At 34.9% G+C, this 26,499-nt stretch overlaps 1 protein-coding gene across 1 annotated transcript in view; it reads right to left on the minus strand.

Annotated features, from left to right (window-relative positions):
* Positions 1–26,499, minus strand: part of LOC140062912 (uncharacterized) — a 43,610-nt gene that overhangs the window by 11,840 nt on the left and 5,271 nt on the right. Inside the window, exons 9-40 of the mRNA XM_072109309.1 lie at positions 26,007–26,337; positions 25,390–25,704; positions 25,032–25,225; positions 24,599–24,737; positions 24,253–24,384; positions 23,991–24,106; positions 23,412–23,546; positions 22,834–22,975; positions 22,023–22,324; positions 21,464–21,605; positions 20,921–21,204; positions 20,263–20,401; positions 19,580–19,851; positions 18,846–18,981; positions 15,309–18,350; positions 14,555–14,729; positions 14,323–14,421; positions 11,149–11,333; positions 9,838–10,032; positions 8,653–8,790; positions 8,015–8,161; positions 7,497–7,618; positions 6,892–7,099; positions 6,521–6,690; positions 5,722–5,830; positions 3,448–3,514; positions 3,039–3,120; positions 2,627–2,780; positions 2,239–2,336; positions 1,719–1,956; positions 982–1,137; positions 447–606 (exon numbers count right to left, since the gene is read on the minus strand). Of these exons, the coding sequence (XP_071965410.1) occupies positions 447–606; positions 982–1,137; positions 1,719–1,956; positions 2,239–2,336; positions 2,627–2,780; positions 3,039–3,120; positions 3,448–3,514; positions 5,722–5,830; positions 6,521–6,690; positions 6,892–7,099; positions 7,497–7,618; positions 8,015–8,161; positions 8,653–8,790; positions 9,838–10,032; positions 11,149–11,333; positions 14,323–14,421; positions 14,555–14,729; positions 15,309–18,350; positions 18,846–18,981; positions 19,580–19,851; positions 20,263–20,401; positions 20,921–21,204; positions 21,464–21,605; positions 22,023–22,324; positions 22,834–22,975; positions 23,412–23,546; positions 23,991–24,106; positions 24,253–24,384; positions 24,599–24,737; positions 25,032–25,225; positions 25,390–25,704; positions 26,007–26,337 (8,324 nt within the window). The remainder of the gene's footprint in view (positions 1–446; positions 607–981; positions 1,138–1,718; positions 1,957–2,238; positions 2,337–2,626; positions 2,781–3,038; positions 3,121–3,447; positions 3,515–5,721; positions 5,831–6,520; positions 6,691–6,891; positions 7,100–7,496; positions 7,619–8,014; positions 8,162–8,652; positions 8,791–9,837; positions 10,033–11,148; positions 11,334–14,322; positions 14,422–14,554; positions 14,730–15,308; positions 18,351–18,845; positions 18,982–19,579; positions 19,852–20,262; positions 20,402–20,920; positions 21,205–21,463; positions 21,606–22,022; positions 22,325–22,833; positions 22,976–23,411; positions 23,547–23,990; positions 24,107–24,252; positions 24,385–24,598; positions 24,738–25,031; positions 25,226–25,389; positions 25,705–26,006; positions 26,338–26,499) is intronic.

A 26,499-nucleotide genomic window follows, 5' to 3' on the forward strand; every position in this document is an offset into this window, starting at 1 on the left:
ATACCTCCTTGGCAGAGGTAAATAACATAAAGTGTTTCTTTGACTTTAGATTTGGTTAATTTTGTATCACATGCCGTTGGTTATTCAACAACTAATGAATCATTGTTATTTGATTGGAATATTGTGAAACACATGATGATATTTAATAAATACTCTATTGAACCCATATGAGATCAAGAGAGATTTGTTTATATGCAAGTGAAAATTTGTTTATTCTTCTTCAATTAATGATTCTATATACTATCACTATGACGTGAACAAATAATCAGTGTCAATATATTTCACCTTGGTTCCCACTAGGATGCAATGCAATGACAAAATGCACTGGAAGCAAATTGACCAATCATGACACGATGGATCAAACCAACTGTTGCTTGTGATTGGTCAACTTGAATTGCGCTTACATCCTTGCTTTGCATCCAAGTGGGAACCAAGCTGAAAGTTACCTTTCAAGATCTTTATTGGAGAAAAAACATCTTGTCTCTCCATCTATTAGTTCTGCATATCTTGTTCCGTTCCATGGACGGTCATAGTACTCAGGGGGTTTTGTTACATTATATAATGGTTGCCAGGACTGTTGAAGAGTACAGTTTACATCGTGGTCGTCTAAAAAAATAATAATACTATATTACACTTTTGTAGTTTATTATATGTATGTCATTAATTATTATTTTGATTACATGGTGGAATACTTAATTACAACAATTACAATAAACTGTATTAAGAGTCTTTCACACCTGATCCGGCACGGTTCTGGTCCGTCACGGTAAATAAAATTGAACACCAATGTTTTTTTTTCTCGATTCTCCATGCGCCAATAGGTATGCATGTATTCACATGAAAACAAAATATTTATGTTTGATTTGATTTGCTGGTGCTGGACCCGTGCAGGAACAGGTGTGAAAGACCATTTACAATGAAAAAAGTTTCAGTTGTTACAGTGTACAAACTAAGATAAATAACTAAAAAAACACACAATACCTTCTTTTGGAGATTTGTTGACAGATATAAATATATACAGAGTAAAGTTTTCATAATCATAGGAATCTTCTACCTCAGCATCTTCACCTTCAGTATCAGGTGGTTCTTCTTCAATTGCCTCAATATTTATAAAGAGAGCACTTCCTTCTCCAACATCTACAGAAAAAAAAAAAAAAAAAATAATAATAATAACAAAATAAAGAGCGCATGATCATTCATTATCGAACAACCAAGTGGCCAATCACAACACAACAATTTGTCTTTCAGGTCAAAGGTAAACGATTTATCAAATAATTATCTGATTTGAATGAGATTATTATCGGTCAATATTTCTTGAGCAGAATCGGTTAAACCCCAAGTTACCTTCACCAGATTAAAAAGAAAATACATAAAAAATCCTGAAACCATGCACAGTGCATGCAAAAATGTGCACATCGCTTGTGTCTCATGCTCTGTTAAATTACATTCTTTCTTATATCATTCTAATGTGAAATTTCTGGTGGTATTTCTGTGTACTATTTTTACCAACATTTTTTAGGGGAGAATGAGAACATATTATTTTCAAAAATAGTACAATGTCTTGTTCAAGGGAAATTTCCATTGTTGTCAGCCACTCTGTTGCTTTTTTTTTTCCAAATCCGACAGCAACCTCTACGGTCATCCAAAATTCTACACCAATTGTTGCCCAAGCAAATATCTAACCAACATATTATTTTCAAAAATGAAAAAATACTTACTCTCTAATTTTGTGAGCTGCATTGGGGTACCACTCAGAGTCGTTTCCAAATATTTCCACTCAATATCATTGGATGAGTTGTCTGCTTTCGGACCTAGGTGTTGCTCACTGCGACACACCTCTACCACAATGGGAGAAAGTAATAATTCAACCACCATTTGTTGACCTGTATCATTGTAACAAACCATTCCAAAACCACCTCCGTCTGCTCCATCCAGGTTGTTTTCCTGCACTGATGACTAAAAATGCATATTAAACGGTTCAATTAATGAAAAAAATCAATAAAGCTGTTATTGTTAATAATTTCTACATTTTAGGACAAAGTTTGAAAAAAAACATTGCTTCAAAATTTGAGTTAATATTAAAGGGTAGCTAAGTATTAATAAGTCGCATTGTGGGAAATGGCATACGTGTCATCACATTGAATGTGGACCAAAAATGGTATAAAGTGGGGAACTTATTGTAAATGTAATTGTAAACAAATTTATATGCTGATAACCACCACACAACTGGTACTATACCTGACATTCAACCTCATTTGTAGTATCATTTCCCGTTCCGACGAGCACTGTTGGGTCATCTGGAAGCTTACAACCGCCACCACTTCCACCATATGTTTCTATGTTTATTTAAAAATCAGAAACTATAATAAAGCAATCAGAAAGGCTGATCTAAGATTGGGGAGAGGGCTTAACAATGGTGAAATGATTTAGGCAGTCTGGGTTGACTGGGCCTCCCTTTGGATCTTCCTATGACAATGGTGTTTACTATACTATAGGTCCTCCAACCTGACCTGTTTTTTATTTGGTGGCCATAAATAAATTGGTTTAAAAAGTATATCTTTCTCCTTTTTGCAGGAATAAAAAGTATTTTTGGTTTAAACACAATTATAAAATAGATGATGCTTACTAGCGCCTAACGCTGTGGTGAAAGTCTTGCCAATGTCTGATGTAATCCCTTTACTGACAGTGACAACATTATCTTGACCAGCTACCATCTGGGATGCAATTTTCACTTGCAACATTGCCATGACATAATTCGCTTTTTCTGAATTTGATATTTTCTTTAAGTAATATAAAGAAAAGTCTACATTATAAATTATTATGTTCAAAACAAAAGCAAGTAAATAAAGCTCTGTCTACACTATCAAACTTTAAGTGGCAAAACAATTTGATGTGTCCATATATGGGCATTATGATGTCATATCACTACCATGTTTGGGCATATCACTACAATATTTGGGCACATAAAACTTTTTTTGTCAAATTAATTTGATAGTGTAGACAGAGCTTTGTAAGTAAACTACAAAATATTAATTCACCAATGCTTTTATAACAGATGTGGAATCTTCTTCTGTTCCTTCCTCTTCTTCCTCTTCGCTGTCAGTGTCATCAGTCAAATCTCTGTAATCAAAGATTAGCAAAAATATGTCAATACAAAATTGTACGATACTGATGAAAATGTTCTTTTAACCTTTATTATACCCGAGGAAGATCAGTCTTTTCGACTGATTGGGATGGGAAAATAGTATTAATAAATATTTTAAAGTTTGTAAACAATAACAAACTAAAAAATGTGAATTATAGTTTTACAAAAGATTAGCTTATCTTGTTTCATATTTCATTATTTATTATTAAAAACGTATACATGCTTCTTAAATGACAAACTTAGTTCTTCCAATGTTTATAAGGCTGAAAGTGAAATTGTGTACAGTTTTTAGTTGAACTTACTCTGATGTTGTTCCCGAAACAGCTGCTTCTTCATCAACATCATTCGTAGTTGGTGCAAAAAGTTTTGCTAAAGGAAAAATACAATATAATCTCTGTAATTTTATGTTTCTGTCAATGCTAATCATACTACTATAAAGGGCCTTTCACACCTGTTTCAGCACGGTTCTGGTCCAGTGCCGATAAAATCAAATAAAACCTTTTCACAACGCTTCATGCAGCTTTGCCCTAATCGATATGGTATAATCATGATGATATGATTGATTTGACAAACCCATGTCGGAGAACAGGTGTAAAAGACTCTTTATAGAGTCATTAAAACTTCAACACCATGTTTCTTATCTGGAATCCAGTGTTGTTTCAGTACTACTTCACCTCTTTTCATGTGATGCAACCACTATAAATAGATTCTTTAGAGTAGCTATAATACACCACAGTTTAGAAATAATCTGTGGGTCAGATAGATTGTAAAGCCATATGGTGAGGCCTCTAGTGGGTCCATTAGAATAAACTCAAATGTTTTAAAGGATATTAAACCTTTTTTAAAGCAATAGTTCTTTGGTAGGTAGGCATACGAAATGCACTCACAGCCTGATGGTTTGGCTGTTGACAACCCCTGCAATACATACAACTCTAGTTATATAATAGTTGCCAACAAAGTCAATAAGATTACATAGGATTTCAATTAACTACTTTGGAGTATTTTGTACTTTATGCTAAGTACATTGAGAATACTAAATATGCCAGTAATTCTCGGGTGGGACTCGAATCCACGACCTCCAAATCACTAGCCTGGCATTCATTCATACCTCTAGACCACCAAGCTTGTGCTGATGGCTAGGGGTTAGATTCGAGCCCAAGTAAGCAGCGGGTACTGCACCAGGATTGTAATTGTTTGTAACTACTGTGGAGTAGCTTTGCGTCAATGTTTTGCATAATTGGTTGGATGTTATGTCCTACTCTGATGTATTTTGTACTTTATGCTAAGTACACTGAGAATACTTGCAGAAAAAATGTGTAATTTAAGTAATTCTCGACCAAGATTATGTAGTTATAGATATACACTAAAAAATCATATCATACTGTAAATTATAGAAACAGTGCTCATATTCGGAACATGATCTCATAATCGCGTCGAGCATAGCTCATTGGCGAAATATAACTAGAGTTGTATGCACTGCAGGGGTTCTCAACAGCCATACACTATATATATTATTTATATTCAATTTGATAAACTGGTGCGCGTGCGTACAATTGAGGACTAGTGCTGTTCCGCCGTACCACGCCGAGAGTGTTAAAGAATCGCTATCCAATCGAGTTTGAACAATACCATAAAAGCCCCAGTGGTCTAATGGTTAGGACATCTGCATATCAAGCAGGCGGTCCGAGTTCGAGTCTCGGTTGGGGCGACTTTTTCTCATTCTCACAGATTTCCTCATCTTTATCGTTTCAAATTAATTAATTAAATTTCAGTATATCACCGGGCGGTTTAGAATTAATGTTCTTTGCCTGATTTGTTTATATATATAAAAGTATCTCTTCGGAGATCCCGACTCGTAAATAAAAATACTGTAAGATGAGGGCGTATCAATTTGATCTCTGGTGCGCGTGCGTACAACTGAGGACTAGTGCTGTTCTGCCGTACCACGCCGAGAATGTTAAAGAGTCGCTATCCAATCGAGTTCGAACAATACCATGAAAGCCCCAGTGGTCTAATGGTTAGGACATATCAAGCAGGCGGTCCGAGTTCGAGTCTCGGTTGGGGCGACTTTTTCTCATTCTCACAGATTTCCTCATCTTTATCGTTTAAAATTAATTTATTCAATTTCAGTATATCACCGGGCGGTTTAGAATTAATGTTCTTTGCCTGATTTGTTTATATATAATATATAAAAGTATCTCTTCAGAGATCCCGCCTTGTGAATAAAAATACTGAAAGATGAGGGCGTATCAATTTGATCTCTGGTGCGCGTGCGTACAATTGAGGACTAGTGCTGTTCCGCCGTACCAAGCCGAGAGTGTTAAAGAGTCGCTATCCAATCGAGTTTGAACAATACCATGAAAGCCCCAGTGGTCTAATTACATCTGCATATCAAGCAGGCAGTCCGAGTTCGAATCTCGGTTGGGGCGACTTTTTCTCATTTTCACAGATTTCCTCATCTTTATCGTTTAAAATTAATTAATTAAATTTCAGTATATCATTAGGCGGTTTAGAATTACTGTTCTTTGCCTGATTTGTTTATATATTATTTATATTAATAGCATCTTTTGAATTACCTATTGAACCAAGTACAACGCCTGAACTATCTTCAATATCTTCAGCACTTGCATCCTCTAGTGAGTCTATCTTTATGGCAAAGTTTTCAGTTATTGTCAATAAGTCAGCCTGCAAAAAAGGAAAAGATTATCAAAATCATTCATTTTGTAATACATTGGGTCCTATATTAACAATAGAAACCCAATTTTTGTGTAATTTGAAGTTGGCTTAGGTCTTAGCCTGTTTTTTGTCCTATTTCGGTGCCTCTGCGAAATTGTGTTATATTATAAAGTTTTAAGCATTTATGTTTATAAAAATGATGAGATTTGACTGAGATCTAGTCAGATTACATTTTTTATTCAATAATTTGACTGGATTATTATTATTCAATAAATAAGTTTCTAAAAAAAAAAATTTTTAAATTACATAAAATACATACAGTATTTATGTTTTACCCAATGATTCTTCCACTACTTATATAGCTTACAATATTTGTGTACTAATACTAATAATAAAACTTGTAATAGTAATACTTCTGCTTCACACTATTACCCCGATAAATTTTGGGATCAAATGCATGTGGAAATACTACTCCCATATGCAGTTAGTAATCAGCGCAATTGAGTTTTGACCTTTACAGGCAAAAGTAAATACAGGATTCAAGCAATGTGTCGATCGTTGGATTCAAACTCATGTAGTCCAACATCTAACACACTGTGCCATGTAAATTACTGTTTTAGCTATCTTGTTTTTGTATTATGAATCTTGTATACTGAATCACTTTGGAAATCAATACATTATTTGGCTACATTTACCCACCTTTGTAAAAACAGTAAGCTGATCTGGTTTCTGAGCTACCAAAGCTACAGAGCTGGATACCTGCCTCATCTGACTCTTGCCTCTTAGGTTTTTTGTAAGTTCGTAAATGGCCGCAACCATTGCAGTTCTAAGCTCTGTTAAACTTTGTTGAACATCTTCCGATTTCAGAACTAAATATGAAACATATATTGTTATTTATCTTTAGGGAGCAAGATAAAACAAAGACCATTTATGTACTAGTGTTGATTTATGTATAGCCATGCATTACAAATTCTGTTTATGAGAGTGAAAAGAAGGTTTTTTTTTTAAGTAATTGTAATAACCTGGAAACTGTTTGAAAACTGGCAAAATTAAACTAAATTTTTAAACACCTGATATTTGGAATTCTGAAATTTGATATCCAATTGTGGTTTGAGATGCATCCGCCAGTACATTTGATATTTGTGTTGGGGTAACTTGTGTTGAAGAGGAGAATATGATGCCCACTGTGACAATCAATCCCTGCCCCTCCACGTACTGCTGTTCTTCAATTTGCGTTTCAAGGTATGTGTCCTCCAAAGGTGCCATATTTTCATCAAACTAATGGGAAAAAATGTAATAAAATAAACATTATTTATTCACAAGACAGCACAACTCGTTCAATCATCATTGATTGTGTTTATACAAGTTTGTGATACAGTCAAATCTCCGGACTCTCTGAAAACCAGAAACTCTCCCAATACCAGACTTTTCTCGGGTTCCAAACTGTTCCAAATTTATTTTTAACATTAAAAACACATCCAGAATACTAGAAGTTTCCAGAAAACCAGACATATTTGGCCAGCCCAAAGGTGTCTGGTATTGGGAGAGTTGACTGTATTACAAAATAGCGACAATTAATAAAACATATAAATACAAAAAAGAAAGAAACAATTTGGAAAGGAAAATTATAGCAGAATCCTTTCCTTCAAGCACCATTTTATTTATTTTTACTAACCCAGCCTGTAATTGTATCTTCAAAAGTTTGGTATGATTGTGACGTTTTATTTGTTACTGTTGATAAGTCAACAATTCCCTCTACCCTGTCAACCAGCATATTAGTCATAAATGTAGTACCCTCTAAATATGAAATAAAAAAGATATAATTAAAGGTAGATACAATGTTTCGGGGGTAAGATCAAACATATGCTTAATAAAAAAATCCTCTTAAAGTCCATTTCAAAAGATAACACAAATAAAGTCACTGTTATCACTTTCTTAACTAGACTGATAAATACCAGTGCCATACATCCAACCTTTGTCAAGGATAGATGAGAGGGTACTTGGGAAAGTGGTGTGATCCTTACGAGAAACCTAGTATGTGCAACAAAAAGTCACACATTAAAAAAGAAATGTTGTTTGTCTGGAGTTGGAGAGACACACCCTGTGGCGATAGTTGTCTTTGACAGCTCTTGTCTCTCCTGAGTGCTACCTTTTTATGTTTCACTCAAAGGAATAAAATAAAATAAATATTACCAGTAATATTACTGTCAACATTTATAACTCCGGACGTTGAACTGATGAGATTGGAGGCTGCTGCGCTATCTCCTGCAGAAGCCAGATTTGACAACTCCTCGATGACTCCATAAGCTTTGGACAGCAAATAGTTAAGTGACACTGGAGCTACCTAAAAGTTCAAAATTAAATGTACTTACTTAGCAAATCAATAAATTTAAAATAGAAAGAGCAATGGAAAAAATGGAACACTAATTAGAGTAGAACCCTTAAGGACACCCCTATTCAGGGTACACTTTCTTTGGTTCTCCTGAAATTGTAGGTGCGCTACAAATTGCACTCCTCAATACATTCAGGGGTGCTGTAGGTGTGCCGTTTGTATTTTGGTGAGTAGAAGTTTACCAAATTTAAGTGTGTTGTAAATCACACTCCTCAAGGGCAGTTTAGGTGTGTGTTAGTGAGTGATCGCACTCTCTCACCTCAAAAGGAAACGCCTGATAGGGGTTCTATTTTAACACAACAACAGCCAAGATTCTTAGCATTGTTCTATATGACTGTTTTTAGTATCCTTGCTCACTATACTGTAGTATTTAGTTCATATTTACTGTAGGGTATGGGTGTGTGTGTCTGTCTAAACATTAAAATAGTAATTATCAAACCTACTATTACTGTAAGACTGTAACTGTCCCTAAAAGTACCAATTGAATCAGTAACTCGAACTCGAATTTCTCTCTCATAGCTAACTTCTTTGTATCCGGGACCTAATGGCATTGCTTTCGACATTATTGGCTCATTGGCTAAAAAGAATGTCAACATAATTAAAGGTTTGCAGTATTTGAGTTGGAATTTTTTTTTATAAATAATGAGTGAAATTTAAGAGAAAAGTGGAAAGAAAGTGAAGACAAAAAAATGAAAAACATAAGATGTAAGATGTAAATGTAAGACTCAATTAGTAGGTCTGTTATAGTTAATCAATAGTAACATTTATAAACATAGTCTTTATTATGTGACTGTGTGTGTAACTGTACTTTGTTATTCTCTGCCTAAACCTTGGAAAGCCATTTGACAGCATTTTTTTTATGCCCTTGGTGATTCTGGTTTTTATCATATTTTAATGCATTTAAAAAAAGGATGAAGTAAGAAATGTGTAAAGTAAGATGAAGAAAGAAGATGTAACTCTAGTAATGTAAAGGTTTCGGTACACCATGTGTAAAGCAAATGAAGTCAAGAATGTCTCAATGTTTAGGTTGTTATGCTAAAAACCGTCTGCTGCAAAATGCTAGGTAAGTAAAGATGGGCTGAATATAAAGTAACACAGTGTAAAGGTGATGACCACAGTAGGGTAAGAAGCGGGGGTGGGGTGATCACACCGGGTCATACACTGTTCTCCAGGAAAATTATCTTTGCATCTCCTAACCTAAGACGATATAGACTGGCAAGGTATGGACCAAGCCAAACTAGGCCTATTGACAGACTTGATTTAACAGATTGCATGATAAAATGACTTAGGCCGGATTCAAACCTTATTAGTTCTTACTAAAGTATAAGTACTGTATGGTAAAGAAGAGACAATAGTGTCACAGTTGGTGGTGGCCCTCCCAGTGGGAGTGTGTGTGCCAGATGATGCCTAGCCAAACATTGGCATGATCACCCACGTTGAATTATTACTAGTCCTACAGGTATACATCTACAACAAGGACATCAATATTACTAATATGTAGCTTAATAACTGAGACATCTTCAACCACATTTATTTCCTTTTGGAAACACATGGTGTATGAAAAATCGAAACTGGTGTTTAAACGCCATGCAACCTTTTAAACAATATTGAAAGATAAACTTACCATCATAAAAAATTTCCCAATCACTAACGTTATCAGAACGAACACTGAACTGGTACGTAAGCGGATTATCCTCGTCCACGTAATAATAGCATGCCATAGTAAATTTAGTAATAGTTGCTACACCATATGCTGGTTCAATAGTACAATTGCCCTCTGATGGCCGCTCATTAGTTAAGAATTCATAATTTGCCTCACCTATTTAAGTCAATATGATATTAATTAGTGGCCATATTTCAATCACACTAAAATGCTTACTATTAAAAATAAAATGTCTTTTAGTGTTTTTCCTTAGCCTACGTAAGTGTATATGCTGAATATGGCAACTGATTGTGAATATGTCTTTTACATAATGTTTCTGTCTTAAAAAGTTGGAAATTAAAAATAAATGCTCCTGTGTAAATAGGTTCTGGAAAGCTTATATCCCACTACAAAAATTTTTTGTTTTTGAGTTGAATGGTGAGAATATTTTATGAGTTGAAAAATTAACTGCTCTATTTAACGAGGCGGACATATTCTCTACATTTAACAAATACAAAACATTCATTATTTGTTTTATAACACACCTACTGTTATCAAAATTAATGTACCCATCGTAAATTATTGACAAAGGCTAGGCCATTAAAAAAAGACAGTGCTCTTATTCTGGACACAGAGTAGAACAGTTTTATACGGTGCGCACTATAAGTTGATTTTCACAATCAGTCAACAATGTCTCATGGCAACAATTCTCAATCAAAATATTTTTAAAAATATGAACATGCATTAGAACTTGTTAACTGTCAGAACAGATATCACTTTTCTGAATGTCACAGCTTTCTGTAAACATTTTGAGAATTTTTGCCACGTGACGTTGACTGTTTGTGCTTGAAAATCAACTTGATGTTTGCGCTGTCTATAACTGTTCTACTCCGCATCCAAAGTTAGAGCACTGCCATTTTAAAGGGCTTAGCTTCCCGGCCTATCATTCTTCAATGATAATAAAAGTAGATGTGTTATAAAACAAATAATGCATGTTTTGTATTCGTTGGATGGAGAGAATATTTCATTCGATGAAAAATTAACTGCTCAGCTATTTTCAACTCATTAGAAATAGAGCAGTCAATTCTTCAACTCATGAAATATTCTCACAATCCAACTCATAAACATCCATTATTTGAATACTACTACAGATATCTAAATATGATGCAGATATATCCATACTAAATATTATAGGTTACGCCTATATGAGATAGACATTACAGCTGTCATTTGTTTGGATAGAGGCCTAAAAGAAAGGAATTGAAATGCAGTGGGAAGTTGATCAATATTTACCAGGGTTGCTGAAATCTTTATTCCTGCTTGCTATAACTTTTATCTTGTAAGTTTCGTATTCTTCAAATAATCCAGGGTATAGACCGAGATTGGATTCATTGTGTGCAGTAGATGCCAGCGGCAACCAAGCGTCAGTTCTAACCATCTGGAAAACATCATCATCATTCTGGTGGTATATCTCCCATCTAAAATGACGTAATAGATTGCAAATATCACTAAATAGAACTGGTAAAATTCTAATAATAAATATATCAATCAAAAAATCGACAAAAAATCCGAAAATAACCGTAAACAAATTTGTGTAATATTTTTGTTTAATGTCGCCCTCTACTGATGGGTGTTTCTAAATCTAAGACCAAGCAGAGAGAAAACCATGCGCACAAAAGCCAAGGAAGACCCTACGAAATGGTAGTGTGCACAAAATACAACTAAAAATCGTACAAATTCAATGATATACACAATAGACTAGAGTATCATTTACTTACAAAATCTATAAACACTTTTCGTTTTTAGTCTTTAGATTTTAAAAAACAAAGCATGATTTTACCTAACATTGCGTTTTTGTCACTTTTAAAAACGTTATAACTCGACTACGGTAATTGTACTGAATAGATTTGATTGTGAATCCTTTATTGTGAGCTTTTTTAAAGTATACTTTATAGTCCCTAATATTATCAATATCATTTTTGTATTATTATCTTTGAAAATCTATAATTAAATTGATCATGATTAACCATAGTCAATTAACTTTCTATTGACTATGGATTAACGTATTCACAATTAATGTGAGGAGTAAATGCGTTTGATTTCTGGATCAAAAATTGAAAAACTAAAATCAAAATATTTTTATAGATTCTCTAAGTAAATGCAATGTTTAATATCATTCGTATTGTTCGTATCCCGACAACTACCCCCTGGACAATTACCACCCGGACAGCTACCACCCGGAAAATTACCCCCTAGGACAACTACCCACTCGGACAACTACCCCACTAGGATAACTACCCCACTAGGATAACTACCCCACTAGAATAACTACCCCACTAGGATAACTACCCCACTAGGATAACTACCCCACTAGGATAACTACCCCACTAGGATAACTACCCCACTAGGATAACTACCCCACTAGGACAACTACCCCACTAGGACAACTACCCCACTAGGACAACTACCCCACTAGGACAACTACCCCACTAGGACAACTACCCCCTAGGACAACTACCCCTAGGACAACTAACTTCTAGGACAACTAACCTCTAGGACAACTAACCTCTAGGACAACTAACCTCTAGGACAACTAACCTCTAGGACAACTAACCTCTAGGACAACTACCCTCCTAGGACAACTACCCTCCTAGGACAACTATCCTCTAGTCCAACTGCTATGCCCCTAGGACAACAACACCCCCTGAACAACCACACCTATATCATGACACCTACACCTTAGGTTATAATTACGGTCTTGTAAAACTTATTGAACTTCAAAACATAGGGAGAGAGATTGAACTTAAATGAAAGCTTTTAATTTTTTAATATGCATATCGTCTACCCCTAGGACAACTACCCCCTAGGACAACTACCCCCTAGGACAACTACCCCCTAGGACAACTACCCCTAGGACAACTAACCTCTAGGACAACTACACCCTCTGAACAACCACACCTATATCATGACACCTACACCTTAGGTTATAATTATGGTCTTGTAAAACTTATTGAACTTTAAAACATAGGGAGAGAGATTGAACTTAAATGAAAGCTTTTAATTTTTTAATATGCGTATCGTCAGCAGTTATTTTACATTAAACGAGAATCGATCAAATTATTAAAACGTATTCAATCTTGAAAAATAAAGGGGTGGGCTATATTTTATATTCTTGTGTGACATGAAGAGGTCGTATATAAATCTAGGACAATACAGTTTACTAGCTGCACCAGTCAATCAAACAGTCTTTCATTTACAATCAATTCCTCTCCCTATGTTTTGAAGTTCAGTAAGTTTTACAAGATCGTAATTATAACCTAAGGTGTAGGTTGTTCAGAGAGTGTTGTTGTTCTAGAGGGGTAGTTGTTCTAGGGGCATAGCAGTTGGACTAGAGGGTAGTTTTAAGATAGTGGGACTGGATCTTAATATCGATAAAATTGGCCCGATTTTGTTCTCTCTTTTCTTTTTCAAAACAAATGTTTTACTGTAAGAGCTTATGTCATGCTGTTTAATGACATTATACGTTTACTACTACAAGTCCAGTAATAATGGAATATTGGTTTGGCTGTTACTACTTCATAGAAGAACTTTAATTGATTTGTTTTTTACATTTTCTCCCCACTCTCCCCAAAATAGGACAATAAACGTTTTTAGAACGTAAAGAATAATTATTAAATTCAATTCAATTCACATTTATTCACGTCCAGAATACAAAAGTAACAAAAACAAAATAATACAAGAAAATGGACGAGGGCAAATCCCAAAAAGATTAGAATCTTGTGACGGGATTGCCTTTAAAAATTTAAATTAAGAGAAGAATAAATATAAATAAAGTAAATAAATTAATTTGACAATAAAGAAATAAACAATGAATATAAAACCAGTAGATAAAAGTTGGAATAAAAAGTAAAAAATGATGAACAGAAAAAAGTACAGCTGCATGGCATAGAGCGAATATGATGACAAAATGAGTAATAAAGGTAGGATGTGTTTATGACTTAAACATTTCTACTTATTTCATTTTATTCCAATTCGTATTCTGCAGCAAAAAACCTCCTAATTTTACTTTAGATTAAAAAAAAAAAACCTACACTAATATTTAAAAGCCCATTAAAGCCATTTTAAGTATATGTTTTTTGAACGTAATCCGTTCTAACAAATTAGTAATTCGTTTGAACGGATTAATAATCTGTTCGAACGAATTAGTAATCCGTTCAAACGAATTGCAACACATACAACAAGTGCCATTTAAAGTATATGTTGTAATTCGTTTGAACGGATTACTAATCCGTTCAAACGAATTACTAATTTGTTTAAACAGATTAATAATCTGTTCAAACAGATTAGTAATTTGTTTAAACGGATTACTAATTTGTTATCATTACCATATTTGGGAACATCACACTTATTTTGTCAAACTAGTTTGATAGTGTAGACAGAGCTCAAGAATGATAAACAATTACCTACCGGTAATAATATGTAAAATGTCTTTTCCATTTCCGATCTTTTCCTTCCAGTGCAAACTTGCTAGTTGGGTTTATCTTTTCACCACAGTTGATCTTACCGCTGTTTTAATTTAAAAACATAGTTAGTTGCACATTTTCGTAATATCAGATGTTAAAGAATTCACTACGATTACAGTGATTGTACATAATATTTATTAATATATATATTTAAATACTGTGATATTATTACTTACTTAATTTTCATATCAGGTGGGTCCCCTTCACTGACAATCCATTGCTGAGTGAAAGTTGCTGATTTATATTCAGGTCTTGACTCTTTTTTTATTATAAGTTTCACCTCATAAATCATATCCCAATACATACCCGTTGTATTCATAATAAACTTTGAAGTTGTATAATTTAACTTTCCTGCAAATAAGTATTTGTTTTGAGTAGATCAGTGGGTAGAACGGCTATGAACGCTCACTTGTGCCCCAGATCATAAGCGGTCACAATGCAACTAACCAACTAAAACTAGGCACCTTTTCCCATTACGTTACGCCACTGGAGTAGATCATAGGTAGATTCAATTTAAAATTTTCCAAATCTATTGGTAAAACATCACATTTTATGTGAAAATGTTACTTGAATTGGGTCAAATTTTTTAGTGGTATGTTTTTCTACTCTGTAATTTAGAGATAAATTATAATTACATGGTCAAATTTGATTTTTAATATTTGTAGAGAGCTTTCGATTTTCGATGAATTACAACCTAGGAACAAGCTCTGTCTACACTATCAAACTTAATGTGACTAAAAAAAGTGATGTGTTCATACAGTATGGACATGATGATCTCATATCTATCTATCATATTTGGGCACATTACACTTTTTTGTGAAGCTAATTTGATAGTGTAGAGCTTAAGTAATAATTTCGAGTGATGTGCCATCAATCACCACTAGCTCCCTATCCTCAAGATATGTTAAAATATCAAAAATAGATTGTTACCTCCTGGTATAGGGCTTCCATCCTGACCATAGCGGCCAAAGCAACCTCCTTTGTCGGTAGGTTCTTGCAAACTTTCAAATTCTTCGTTAATAACGGATTCTCCATTTGGTACTACCTCTGTATAATCATCATTATATTCTGCAAATGTTTCCAAGTTAAATATTTTTGGAAGCGATTCGTTACGTGGTTGATGTGTCATACGACGACAAAACCAGAAAAATTGTATGCCTGTTTGTTCTTTGACATCGGGATCTTTTGAAAGTTTTCCAGCATCAATTTCAACAGTCTGGTCCCAACCAAGTGAACGAGTTGACCCGCCGTCAATACCTATCTCCAACTCCGATGGTACAATAGTGAACTCTGTATGATCTATTGCCCAAAGGCCTATCTCTCCGACCATAGTAACATTTAATTCTGCACGGTACGTACCATAGCCTAATGTTGCTCTGGGAATACTAAGAAAACCCAGTCCAACACCCACTGTGTTTATCTCACTTGGAAGCAAGTAAATTTCAGAATTTTCATAGAGTGTCCATGTGTTGTTTGCAATATTTGTCGACTTACAATCTATTTCGATGGCCGAAGATACAGTTATATCTACAGATGCTTTATACTTGCGCCTGTTCGTGTTTCCATAACAAGGATAACCCACGCTGCACATGTTCTCAGAAGCCACATTAACAACTGGTTTTTTACATGGAGCATTTGTCACTGTCTGAAATACGGTCGTTTCCAGTCGAGATACGTTATTATGAACAATAAACAAAACAGAATATCCACCTTTTGTCATAAACGTATTATTAACTACTAAGTCTGTGTCTAGTGCATTTTGTTCAAACTTTTCTTCCCATATTGTCATAGAGCTGCTTAGATTAGAAAATTGTAAGTCTGGATGTTTCATTTCAGCCGGATACTCTTCATTACAAGTACCAAAATTTCCCAGGAACATTTTGTAATATGGTTCTGACTTTTCATCAATAAAGTTGATGTAATAACATGCATCTGTTGGCACCCATCCAAGATGGAGATCAAACGAGGTAGTCATGTTCTTTGATGTTGATCCTTGACCTACAAGTTTGGTTTCATTAACTGAAGCTTGTACTACAAATGTAACACTAGTTGTAACAAAGTGAACTGGGTTAGATGCATTTAACTTTACAGTGTATTCACCAGGTTTTGAGTATTTATAGTAACATTGTTGGTCATGTGTTATCATGATGGAGTCCAATGGAGGTTGAATTGTATCTCCAAAATCACATATGTATGTCATGTTAGTCCCAGCATCAATGGTAAAATCCAGTACAGTGATAAATTCCAATGGCACATACTTTACATCCTTATGCACAAAATTATCATAAATATCACTACCATTATTGAAAACACTTCGATTCAAAAATACAGTACTGTATTTTAAATAAGGTTCCAATTCTTTGATTTTTTCAAACACATACACATTTTTTGTAAACACTTCATCTGATACAAGATTCCATATACGGATGCTCACTATTTCTAGCTTAGCTGTATTGTATGTATGAGCAATAGAAAGTATATTTGTTGTAGTAGCCTTGTCTAAATTAGAATCTTTCAAGTTTTCCATCATATTATCTAACAAACAGGCTTGTTCCGGTGGACAAAGGTCATCATTGCCAAACTGTACAGAAATGTATGCATCAGTAGGATGAGGCACTTCAGTGATTCGGAACAAATTGATGTGTAAATTTACGTACGAATTATTAGATACTAATCTGTTTAAGGTCCGCGCTCCTACATAAAAATCTACTACTGGATGTTGAACAACGAGGTCAGAGTTCATTGTATATGACATGGTTGACACAGTGTTTGTAACCGTTACTGATACTCGATAAAAACCAGGATCACTGTAAGGGTGAGTTGTTGAATTGCCATGTTCATCAGCAACAATTCTATCAGTTGATGAGTCGTCGTCATACGTAATGTCAAACGTCATACGCGAGCCCCATGTAACAATATAGTTAATCTCCGCTGGTTCATCCACTTTCCAATTAGGTGTTGGTAGTTGAATTTCCAAACCATTGATGATTTCATCTACTTCCAAATGGAAGCTGAATTTCCACACTGTTACAAGATTGAACACAGTAACATTCACTTCATAAGAACCCCATTTTGTGATGTTGATGCCGTGTGTAAAAATTTCATTCACAGCACCAACTACAAGATCAATTGATACACTAAAGGTATGGTCACCAGTAAAATTGTACTCTGCAACTGCATCTGTTGGTTTCCTATCAGAATTACCAGAAAACACATAATTAACATCTAAGACACCAACATTCTCATAAGGTATTTCTACCAATGTCTCATGCGTCTCTTCCATCAGGGTTATTTCATTCTGCACGATAACAGTTATTTCTGTTGTATCATTACTGACATCGTTTACGCATGTGACAACTATCACATAAGTTCCCGGATTTCTGTATGTATGGGAAACAGTAGTCATATTATTAGGTCGCAGCATTACGTCTTCCTGACGATCGTAATCAGTCCCATCATCCATGTTTATTGTACAGTTCATATCCGAGCCACGGTCCATATCGTAATAGACTTCCATCACATAATCAGTTTTTATATATTCTTCAGAGACGGAGATGTTTAAGTCTGTAACCAGATATTGCACTCGAAAAACTATGGAATCTTCATATGGGCCTGTGATAAGATTCTGAACAAGAACAGTAAGATAATGATCTCCTATTGTAGAGTATAAGTCGCTAGGAATATCGACAAGACCAAGACGAGTCTGGCCGTTGTATGAAAAGACAGATTGATCCAATGGAGACGAATCAAAGTGTCCTTCAAACATCACATTAGTAGACAGATCTGTGTGAACAACCGCTAGAAGATCATTTTCTATTGGAAATGGGGCTGGTTGAACAATATAGTAGAAAGTTATACGTTCTTGATATACCAGTGTCGAGCTAATGGTTAAACTGTTAATATCATTGTAACCAGTAATGGTGATTGGGATGTCTGTAACATCATGAGCTGTAAACCTAAGTAGTCCTCTACCTGAAAGTAAGAAAAGATAATAAAATATAATTTTAGAAAAAAATTTTCATGCAGATTCCCTACTACTATTGACCTTTCATAGTGGATGAAATGGCCAAGTCATCTAAAAAGCAGTTCCATTAATGGAGTATATTAGTCCATAGAGACCGCATGGATAGAAGTGTCAGCCGGGTTGCTGGTCGGGGAATACTGTGTTTACATCACACAGAATCTGGAAGAGTTAGTGTTCTATCTGTAACCACTGCAGCCATTTTTGTTATGGGAAAAAGGACCGAAATTCAGGCTCACTGTGAACATAGCTTATAAAGCTCTGTCTACACTATAAAACTAGTTTGACAAAAAAAAGTGTGCCCAAATATGGTAGTGATATGCCCAAATGTGGTAGAGATACAGTATGACATCATCATGTCTATATATGGGCATCCCTTTTTGTCGCATAAAGTTTGATAGTGTAGACCAAGAAGAGCATGTTATCAATGCGTGAATTGTCCATACCTTGATGTCCAAGTACTTCAAACTGTAATTTGGGAGTAGTAGCAAAATCATTGACAGTGATTCGAAGAAACCTAGCAATAATCACTTCTGGAAACATAACAACTTTTAGACTAGCTCCAGACATACCAGTGAAATTCTAAAAAAAAAAGAAAAAAAATGTTATTGTCCCCTGAAAAAATTTAAAAAAATGTATTTGTTGAATATGCCATTTTAATGTGAAGAGAATACACAGGTCAAGTTCAATATTGAATATCGAAACGTGGCAGGCTATAGGCGCTTGACCTTTGACAAGATCGCCTAAAATTTATAATTTAAATCTACGATACTTAGTATTGTATATTCAGGAATAGCCGCTCCATAGTCTCTTTGCTTTTCTTCCTTATATCTTATTCTTATTAACTCAAAATTATTTTTACTAACAAACATTACTATTTATATGCCTAGTGTGTAAACATTATTGACATAATTTCATTAAACATCCACATACAGTACAACTCTTCTTAACAATTTTTTCAATCTTCTATCAACTAAAAGTCGTAGTTAGTCATGTCTCGGGTCACATTCTATGGTCACCGTACAGGTAGGCTACTACATCAGTACTTCTATGAAAAGATGACTAGTCGGCGACAATAACGCTAGTTGGTCATACCCAGTACCGTTTTGATTTTACGATCATTCGGGAAACCACCTCACGACGTCCTGGACGTCGCAAAAATAGAAAGCTTTTTACTTACAAGATGTTCACCATCATGGTCTGTAAGAAAGTTCCAGTTAAAAGCATCATCACTGTAACTGCATTGAAATTCAGTTACATAGTCTGATGCACTGGCTGGAAACAACATAACACCGGTGATGACCGTTGCTCTGCCTTGGTCCACATAGATCCATGGGTCAGTGTCTGCAACATCTCCATCCCAAGTTAAACTTGCATATGTACCACTTGAAAAGCGAAATAAATCGCTTGTGTAGCCCTGAATTCCAACTTTTTCAATTCCAGATATTGGTACTGTAACCAAATAATAACTAATTAGTTAAAAAAATACATTAAACTGCTATGAATTAGTTATTTCAACAGTATAAGAAAGTACATTTCTAAAAGTCTATGAAAGTGCTTGTTTCTTAAAACTATGAACAGCAATCACTGCCACTGTTCAATTAGTCGGGCTGCAGAGCTTGACTATTAGGTCACGGTTTAGTTTACGCTATATAAACCCTCTTCCACCCCCCCCCCCACCCCAGTTTAAAAATAGTTTAAAATCTCATTTTGATGTGTATTCGTGTCGGCAATAAAAACAAGTGGTATAACGGACAAACTCTCTCTTAATGTAGATAACAAATAATAGAAATCTAAACTTATAAGTAGCCTTTAATGTTATAGGTAATAGAGTAGACATTTACTTTATGAGTAGACACTTACCCTTTGATCCAATGAGGGCATAGCGCAACCCAACATCAGATGATGCACTCTGAATGGTCATCCTTATATGTGTAGCAAGCACTGGATATGGAAAGATGGCTCTAGCACGTGTGGTTGAATCAATGTTTCCAGTAAATGTCTGGAGAAAAAAAAAAACAACTAAAGAAGTTGACGTACTATATACCACACTTTCCTGGAACTAAAAATTAAATACAATTACGTATGAATGATTTGGATGATGAGAATATTTCTTCACAAGTTGAAAGATTGACTGCTCTCTCCACCAGTCAACAAATACACAAAAGTCATTATTTGTTATATAACACACCTACTGTTCTAAAATAAAATTGTATTCAGTTAATTTATCTGGAATCAACGTTCAATGCTAGGCCAGGAAGCTAGGCCATTTAAAAATACAACTTCCAATACTGGATGAGAGTAGCAAAGTTGTAGATGGTACACAACATGTTGATTTTCAAACACGGACCAGTAAACAATCTCGCATGGCAAACATGTTTACAAAAAGCTGAACGTTCATTAGTGCCGTTCATCATTAGTGCAAAATAATGAACATCACATGATGTGTAATTAACCAATCAAATGGTAAGTATACACTCAGGTGTGTTATTAAAACTGATAGTAATTTCTTAGTACTTACCTTTGTAGACTGCGCATCATCATTTTCATAAATGGTAGTAAACACTTCACCATCAATACTGTAGTGTATAGTGTAAGTTAAAACCCAGGAATTAGAAGTAGGATTTCCTTGAGTCACTAAACCGATTATAAGGTGAGGATCATCAAATTGCATGTTAAAATCGGTTGGTGTACTAGATGTGTAATGCCACCCGTTGGCAGAATCTAATGTAGCATCATCTGCATATGCACCACTGGCAGTAGTGACGCTATCTGCCATTGTTATAATCTCATTAAAACGTCCACCTGTAATATCAAACAAATATTTGTGACAAATCAATAAAGCATGACCATGACGACGTAATAGTGAGAAAATATGCTTTTGTTGTATAAAGATTTGTCACACTTTATGTGACAAACAAATTTGATGAGGTCATATATGGAAACGATGACATAATATCACTTCCATATTTAGGCAATCACACTTATTAGTTTGATAGTGTAGACACAGTTTTAGGTTAGGGTCGCATCAATTGCAAAAAGGTATATTGGAGACTTATCTTACCTTCACAGCCATATATCTCAAATGACATTGATGGTGTTCCAGCCCATTGTATCGGAATAATGCGAAGATACCGAGTTGTCAGAGGTTCAACAAAATCTACCCATTCGTCATACACATCTGGTGATGAGCTAAGTGTGTGCGTCTATAAATCAAGGCAAATACACTTTTATTTATTTAAAAACATATCGGTGTATAGACATGCTTGTAAAAGAAGGGTATTCTCCTTCGTGGCAAATATGTTAGTCCTTAGATAAGCCTAACAACAATCTAAAGCGTGGTTCCCACTAGCGACGCAACGCAAGGACGTAACGCAACGCTAGTGAATTGACCAATCACAAGCGATGGCTTATTCGCTTGTGATTGCTAACTGTCTAAACTTCGCTTTTCATTGGTTAAAACGCTTGCGTTGCGTTTACGTCCTTGCGTTACGTTCTAGTGGGAACCAAGCTTGTTGTTAATTAAGTTAATATATAGTATATTTAATATATTGACAATGTTGGTACAGCCGTTTCTATGTATTTTATCTTTTGTATAAACTGTGTGACAGTACAGTGCTTACCCATATCTCCAAGTCACTAGTTGTTCTCAAGTTTCGCCACTTAACCCCATCCAGACTGTAACCAATCCTGAATTCCTGAAGCGCATTATTCTTATTTGATAAATCCTTTTGAATAGCTACTCCCGCTACAGTTTTTTGTTCTTGTAAATCGACCTGAATCCATTCACTTGAATCTCCTGAGCTTGGTTGCCAAAGTGTACCACTGTTTCGCCTCGCTGCTTGAACATTTGACGATGCTGTAATTTGGCTGTCTGTTATGGTTGAATCTTCCATTCCAAGAGGATCTCTACAGACTTCAGAAGCTGTTACAAAAATAGATTCAACCATTACTAATGGAAAGTGGCGTAACGACTATGAGCGCTCACTTGCTAAACCCTGGGGTCCTGCAGCTTATGGGGGCCCCTGAGTAGTGCCCAGAGAAAAAAAAAAAAATGCTGCCCAGCGTTGGAGGGCCACTTAGGGTTACTAAACTGTGTTACACCACTGACTATGGATCCAGGGAGATTATACCTGATTCACACATAAAAAGCATTTAAAATGTAATATATGGTAACAAATTGTAACCTTGGTACGAACGTGTGAAAGCGTTTCCAGGTTAGATATTTCTATTAAGGTTTTTACATTGAGATTAAATTACACCTTGACGTGTGGGGGTGTATCAAAGTGGTGAGATTATTCAGGGAAATATCCATGTCGACATATTTTATATTTGTCTAGTACAGTATGTGTACAAAGCTTCAAGGCGGGACCCATTTAAACCAATAACCTAGACCTCTAGGAGTTGGTAATAAGCTAGATAGCTGATACCTACCTCTTCGACCAAGCAAATCAAACTTTAAGCCAATTCCCCCACTACTGTATCCCTGAACAACATATTTGAAGTATCGAGCTACAACGGGTTGTTTAAATATGTGCGTTAGTGGTGTGACTGCATCACTGTTCCCTTCAAATATCTAAAATTGAACAACCAGTAAAAACTATCATAATCTCATAAAGAGTAAAGTTCTGTCTACACTATCAAACTAGTTTGACAAGAAAAGTGTGTCCAAATATGGTAGTAATAGGCTTAAATATGGCAGTGATATGACATTATCATGTCCATATATACACATTTTTGTTATCACATAAAGTTTGACAGTGTAAATAGAGCTTAAAGTATGAGGATATCATATCAAGATACTGTTTTGTTATGAAATTCACTATGGTTATTATTCATTGAAATAATATAATACAAAATATAACCATTTGTACCTGGCAGGATTTGAACCCAATATCTTGGGAATTGTAGGCAACCTTATCCACCTATTCATCACTATTCAACATCATTATTCTATTTTACTTCATCAGTATGCGCATATTATTATTACATAAATTACGTTTTAAACTTACATTCCCATCATCAGCTGGTATGTATAAATAGTTAATACCATGACCGCTATGCATAAGATTCGCTGATGTTGTCCACATACCGTTACTCCCGAGCATAATGATTCCAGTTAAAATGTAAGCTTTTTTCAAGTCAACCTTTAAAATGAAAATAGGTTTAAAATACTATAAAGTGTACAGCTTAAAAAAAACAAAAAAGTTCTTATTTGGGATATACCATTCTTCTTCAGTCCACTGCAGGACATATTCTTGCTCCACAGCTCTCCCTTTACTTATCTCTATTGCTATTCTTGACCGTATACCATATTCAAGAGACATGCTCTCGAATAATAATACATTCTGTCATTATTATTGTATTATCAAGGTGGCAAAACAAGGATTAAAATGCAAGTTTATCTACCATTTAGATGACTTATTTAACTTATTCTAAATCCCACTCCTAACATCTTTCGATAGCGTTGCGACATGGCTGAGAGGGGCTTTCCACCCTTAGTAATAAAAAAATGTTTGCATTTCTTGCTTGAAGGCATTGATTGATATTGCATGACAACTTTATCGAGGCTACTACACTGTGCAACTTACAATGACCGTCTCTGAAGCTGCCGCAGTGGCTGATGACCAACCTGTAGCAGCACTGTAAGAACCAGAACTAGCAGTTAACACTGCATTTCCTAAATCAATAACCGACCGTGTGACAGCTGCATAGAAAAAAACAATATACATTATTATTCACCTGAAACTATTTTCAGTTTGTTAATAATAGGCATACTCAGAAAAGCTTATTTGGCAAGTTTGGTTTGGTGCTGCACAATAACAACAAATCCCTGTAAAAGTTGTACTGTACCTGTGTTTAATGCATATACATCAGTGATAGTTTTGTCACCATCATATGTCAGAGAAGCTTGGTGAAACTCCTCTCCTGGTAGAAGATGAATTTCTGTATCACCAATCGTCACATTATAACCCATATGGCTTCCTGATAAGCAAAGAATAGCATTTGATTAATTGCTTACTTACCACCCTAGAAGAACTTTCTGAATGAAGAAGCAGGTGAAACTTACAATAGGGTTTTTTTTCAAATATATTTTTATCGTTTTAACGATTAATATTCGAATTGCCAGAATAAAGTTATTATACAATATATAACAATTGCCACTCTTAAAGTAAAAAAATTTGTTACATATTCTTACCAGAAGTTACATCCCATAATATAGTAGCAGCTTCGCCAATTCCTGTTGGTTCAACTAAAAAGTCCGGATTTCTCATCTCCAGAGATGTAGTATTTATAAAGGCTAGTCCTGTAATGTTGTCTTGTATAATGATTGTTTGCTGTACATAAAAACACAACAAAACTATTTAGAAAATTTGATCAAAAATGTTCGGGGCCAATTCAATTTTACATGTGTGTCAAAACATGGATAGGATTTTAGGATGGGTTTTACCAATTTAAACATACCATTTACAGTAATACATTAAACATACCATTTGTTAGAATCCATTGTAATAGAAATAATTAGTTTTTCTTTTTAACAAAATTTGCTAGGACAACACTTTCTGGTAGTAATAGAAATAGAAATCTTTAGCTCTAAAATGAAATTGCAATGGAATATGAAAGAAACGTACAAAATCACTCCATGTACTAATTTCATTGTAACCTGTTGCCTTCACTAAATAGGTACCAGTTGTGTTCCAGATGTAGGTAATGTTGCGTTCACTTGTCACAATTTCATCTCCATTTCCCAAATTAAATCTGTAAGTGGCCTCAGTCTGTCCGAAATGATCCGGAATATACAGTGAAACAACACTATCTTTTTGAGCTAAGTGAATATAAGAGATAATTAATAGTGGTTAGCATACAGAAAGACACAAAATCAATTGTACAATAAGTTGTAAAGTATATGTAGTTAAAGGTCAAACAACTACATATATTCAGAATAACATAACTCATGGAAGACATTTAAAAAAAAAATTCCAGCATTACCTATTGTAACATCTAATAACAAACAAACATCTAGAATAACTTCCTGGAGGTGGTAGTTAGCCGTAAGAACAACCGCAGTCTCACTCGCATTGTTTGTCAATGTTACCGTAACAACTTCATCGACATATGCGGTGTTAGCCGGAAGGTTATACACATGACGAATCTTGGTTTTAATAGGCCGAATCACGACAGCACGCAGATTGTGACTGTATGAAGTTATAGCAAAACCATTATGCGGTAGGTTAGTATCAGTAACTACCGATGAACTATAGAAATCAGATGTGTCATTCTTTACAAAACCAAGTAAACCTAAACCTAGTAACAGAAAAATGTGTGCAATTACTAGGCATGCAAAATGTCTAATAAGATGAATTAAAAACATACAATTTAATAATAATAATAATAATAATGTAGGCACAACCAAGATGATCTCAATCAGTACTATACAACAGGGCATTTCCAACCTCACAAACCTACAGAATGTGATATGTACACCTGTAGTTTGGGAATTCTTATCCAAATCACCACATAATCAATATTATGACTATAAGTTGCTGTGCATTAAGGCAAATTTACACAGACATTAAATACTTAAGAGTGTCTGAAAACATTCTTACCAGTTCCCGATTTATACCAAGCAATAACATCACCCTGCTTTACTTCAAAATTATCGGATAAAGAAAACTTAGCAAACCCTGTTACAGTTTTAGAAAACTCGTACTGTTTGACAACTTCAAATGCCATAGTGGGAGGAGCTGTTGGAAATGGCACATGTTTCTGAGGGTGATCCGTGTCATTCAAACACTGTCGTAATCGGAATGAGTACTTTCCACTTGTACATTGCCTTCGCCATGCACTCAACTGCTCTTCACAGTCGTCACTTTCAGGTATGTTTGAATATGATTTGTAACAGAACTTCATATTCGATTCTTGTACAGGTCTTAAAATCTATAGGAAAAATTTAAACGTTAAGGACCATGACAAATTATGTATACTCTTTAAGGTATTTTTTGCTAATCATACAAACTGTTTACTGCAGTGACATAAGCTTACATACATTATTGCACTAAAATGGTTACTAAACGAACTGCAGGAGATCAATTTTGACGA

The sequence above is a fragment of the Antedon mediterranea genome, chromosome 1 (genome assembly GCF_964355755.1).
Source record: "Antedon mediterranea chromosome 1, ecAntMedi1.1, whole genome shotgun sequence".
NCBI lineage: Eukaryota > Metazoa > Echinodermata > Crinoidea > Comatulida > Antedonidae > Antedon > Antedon mediterranea.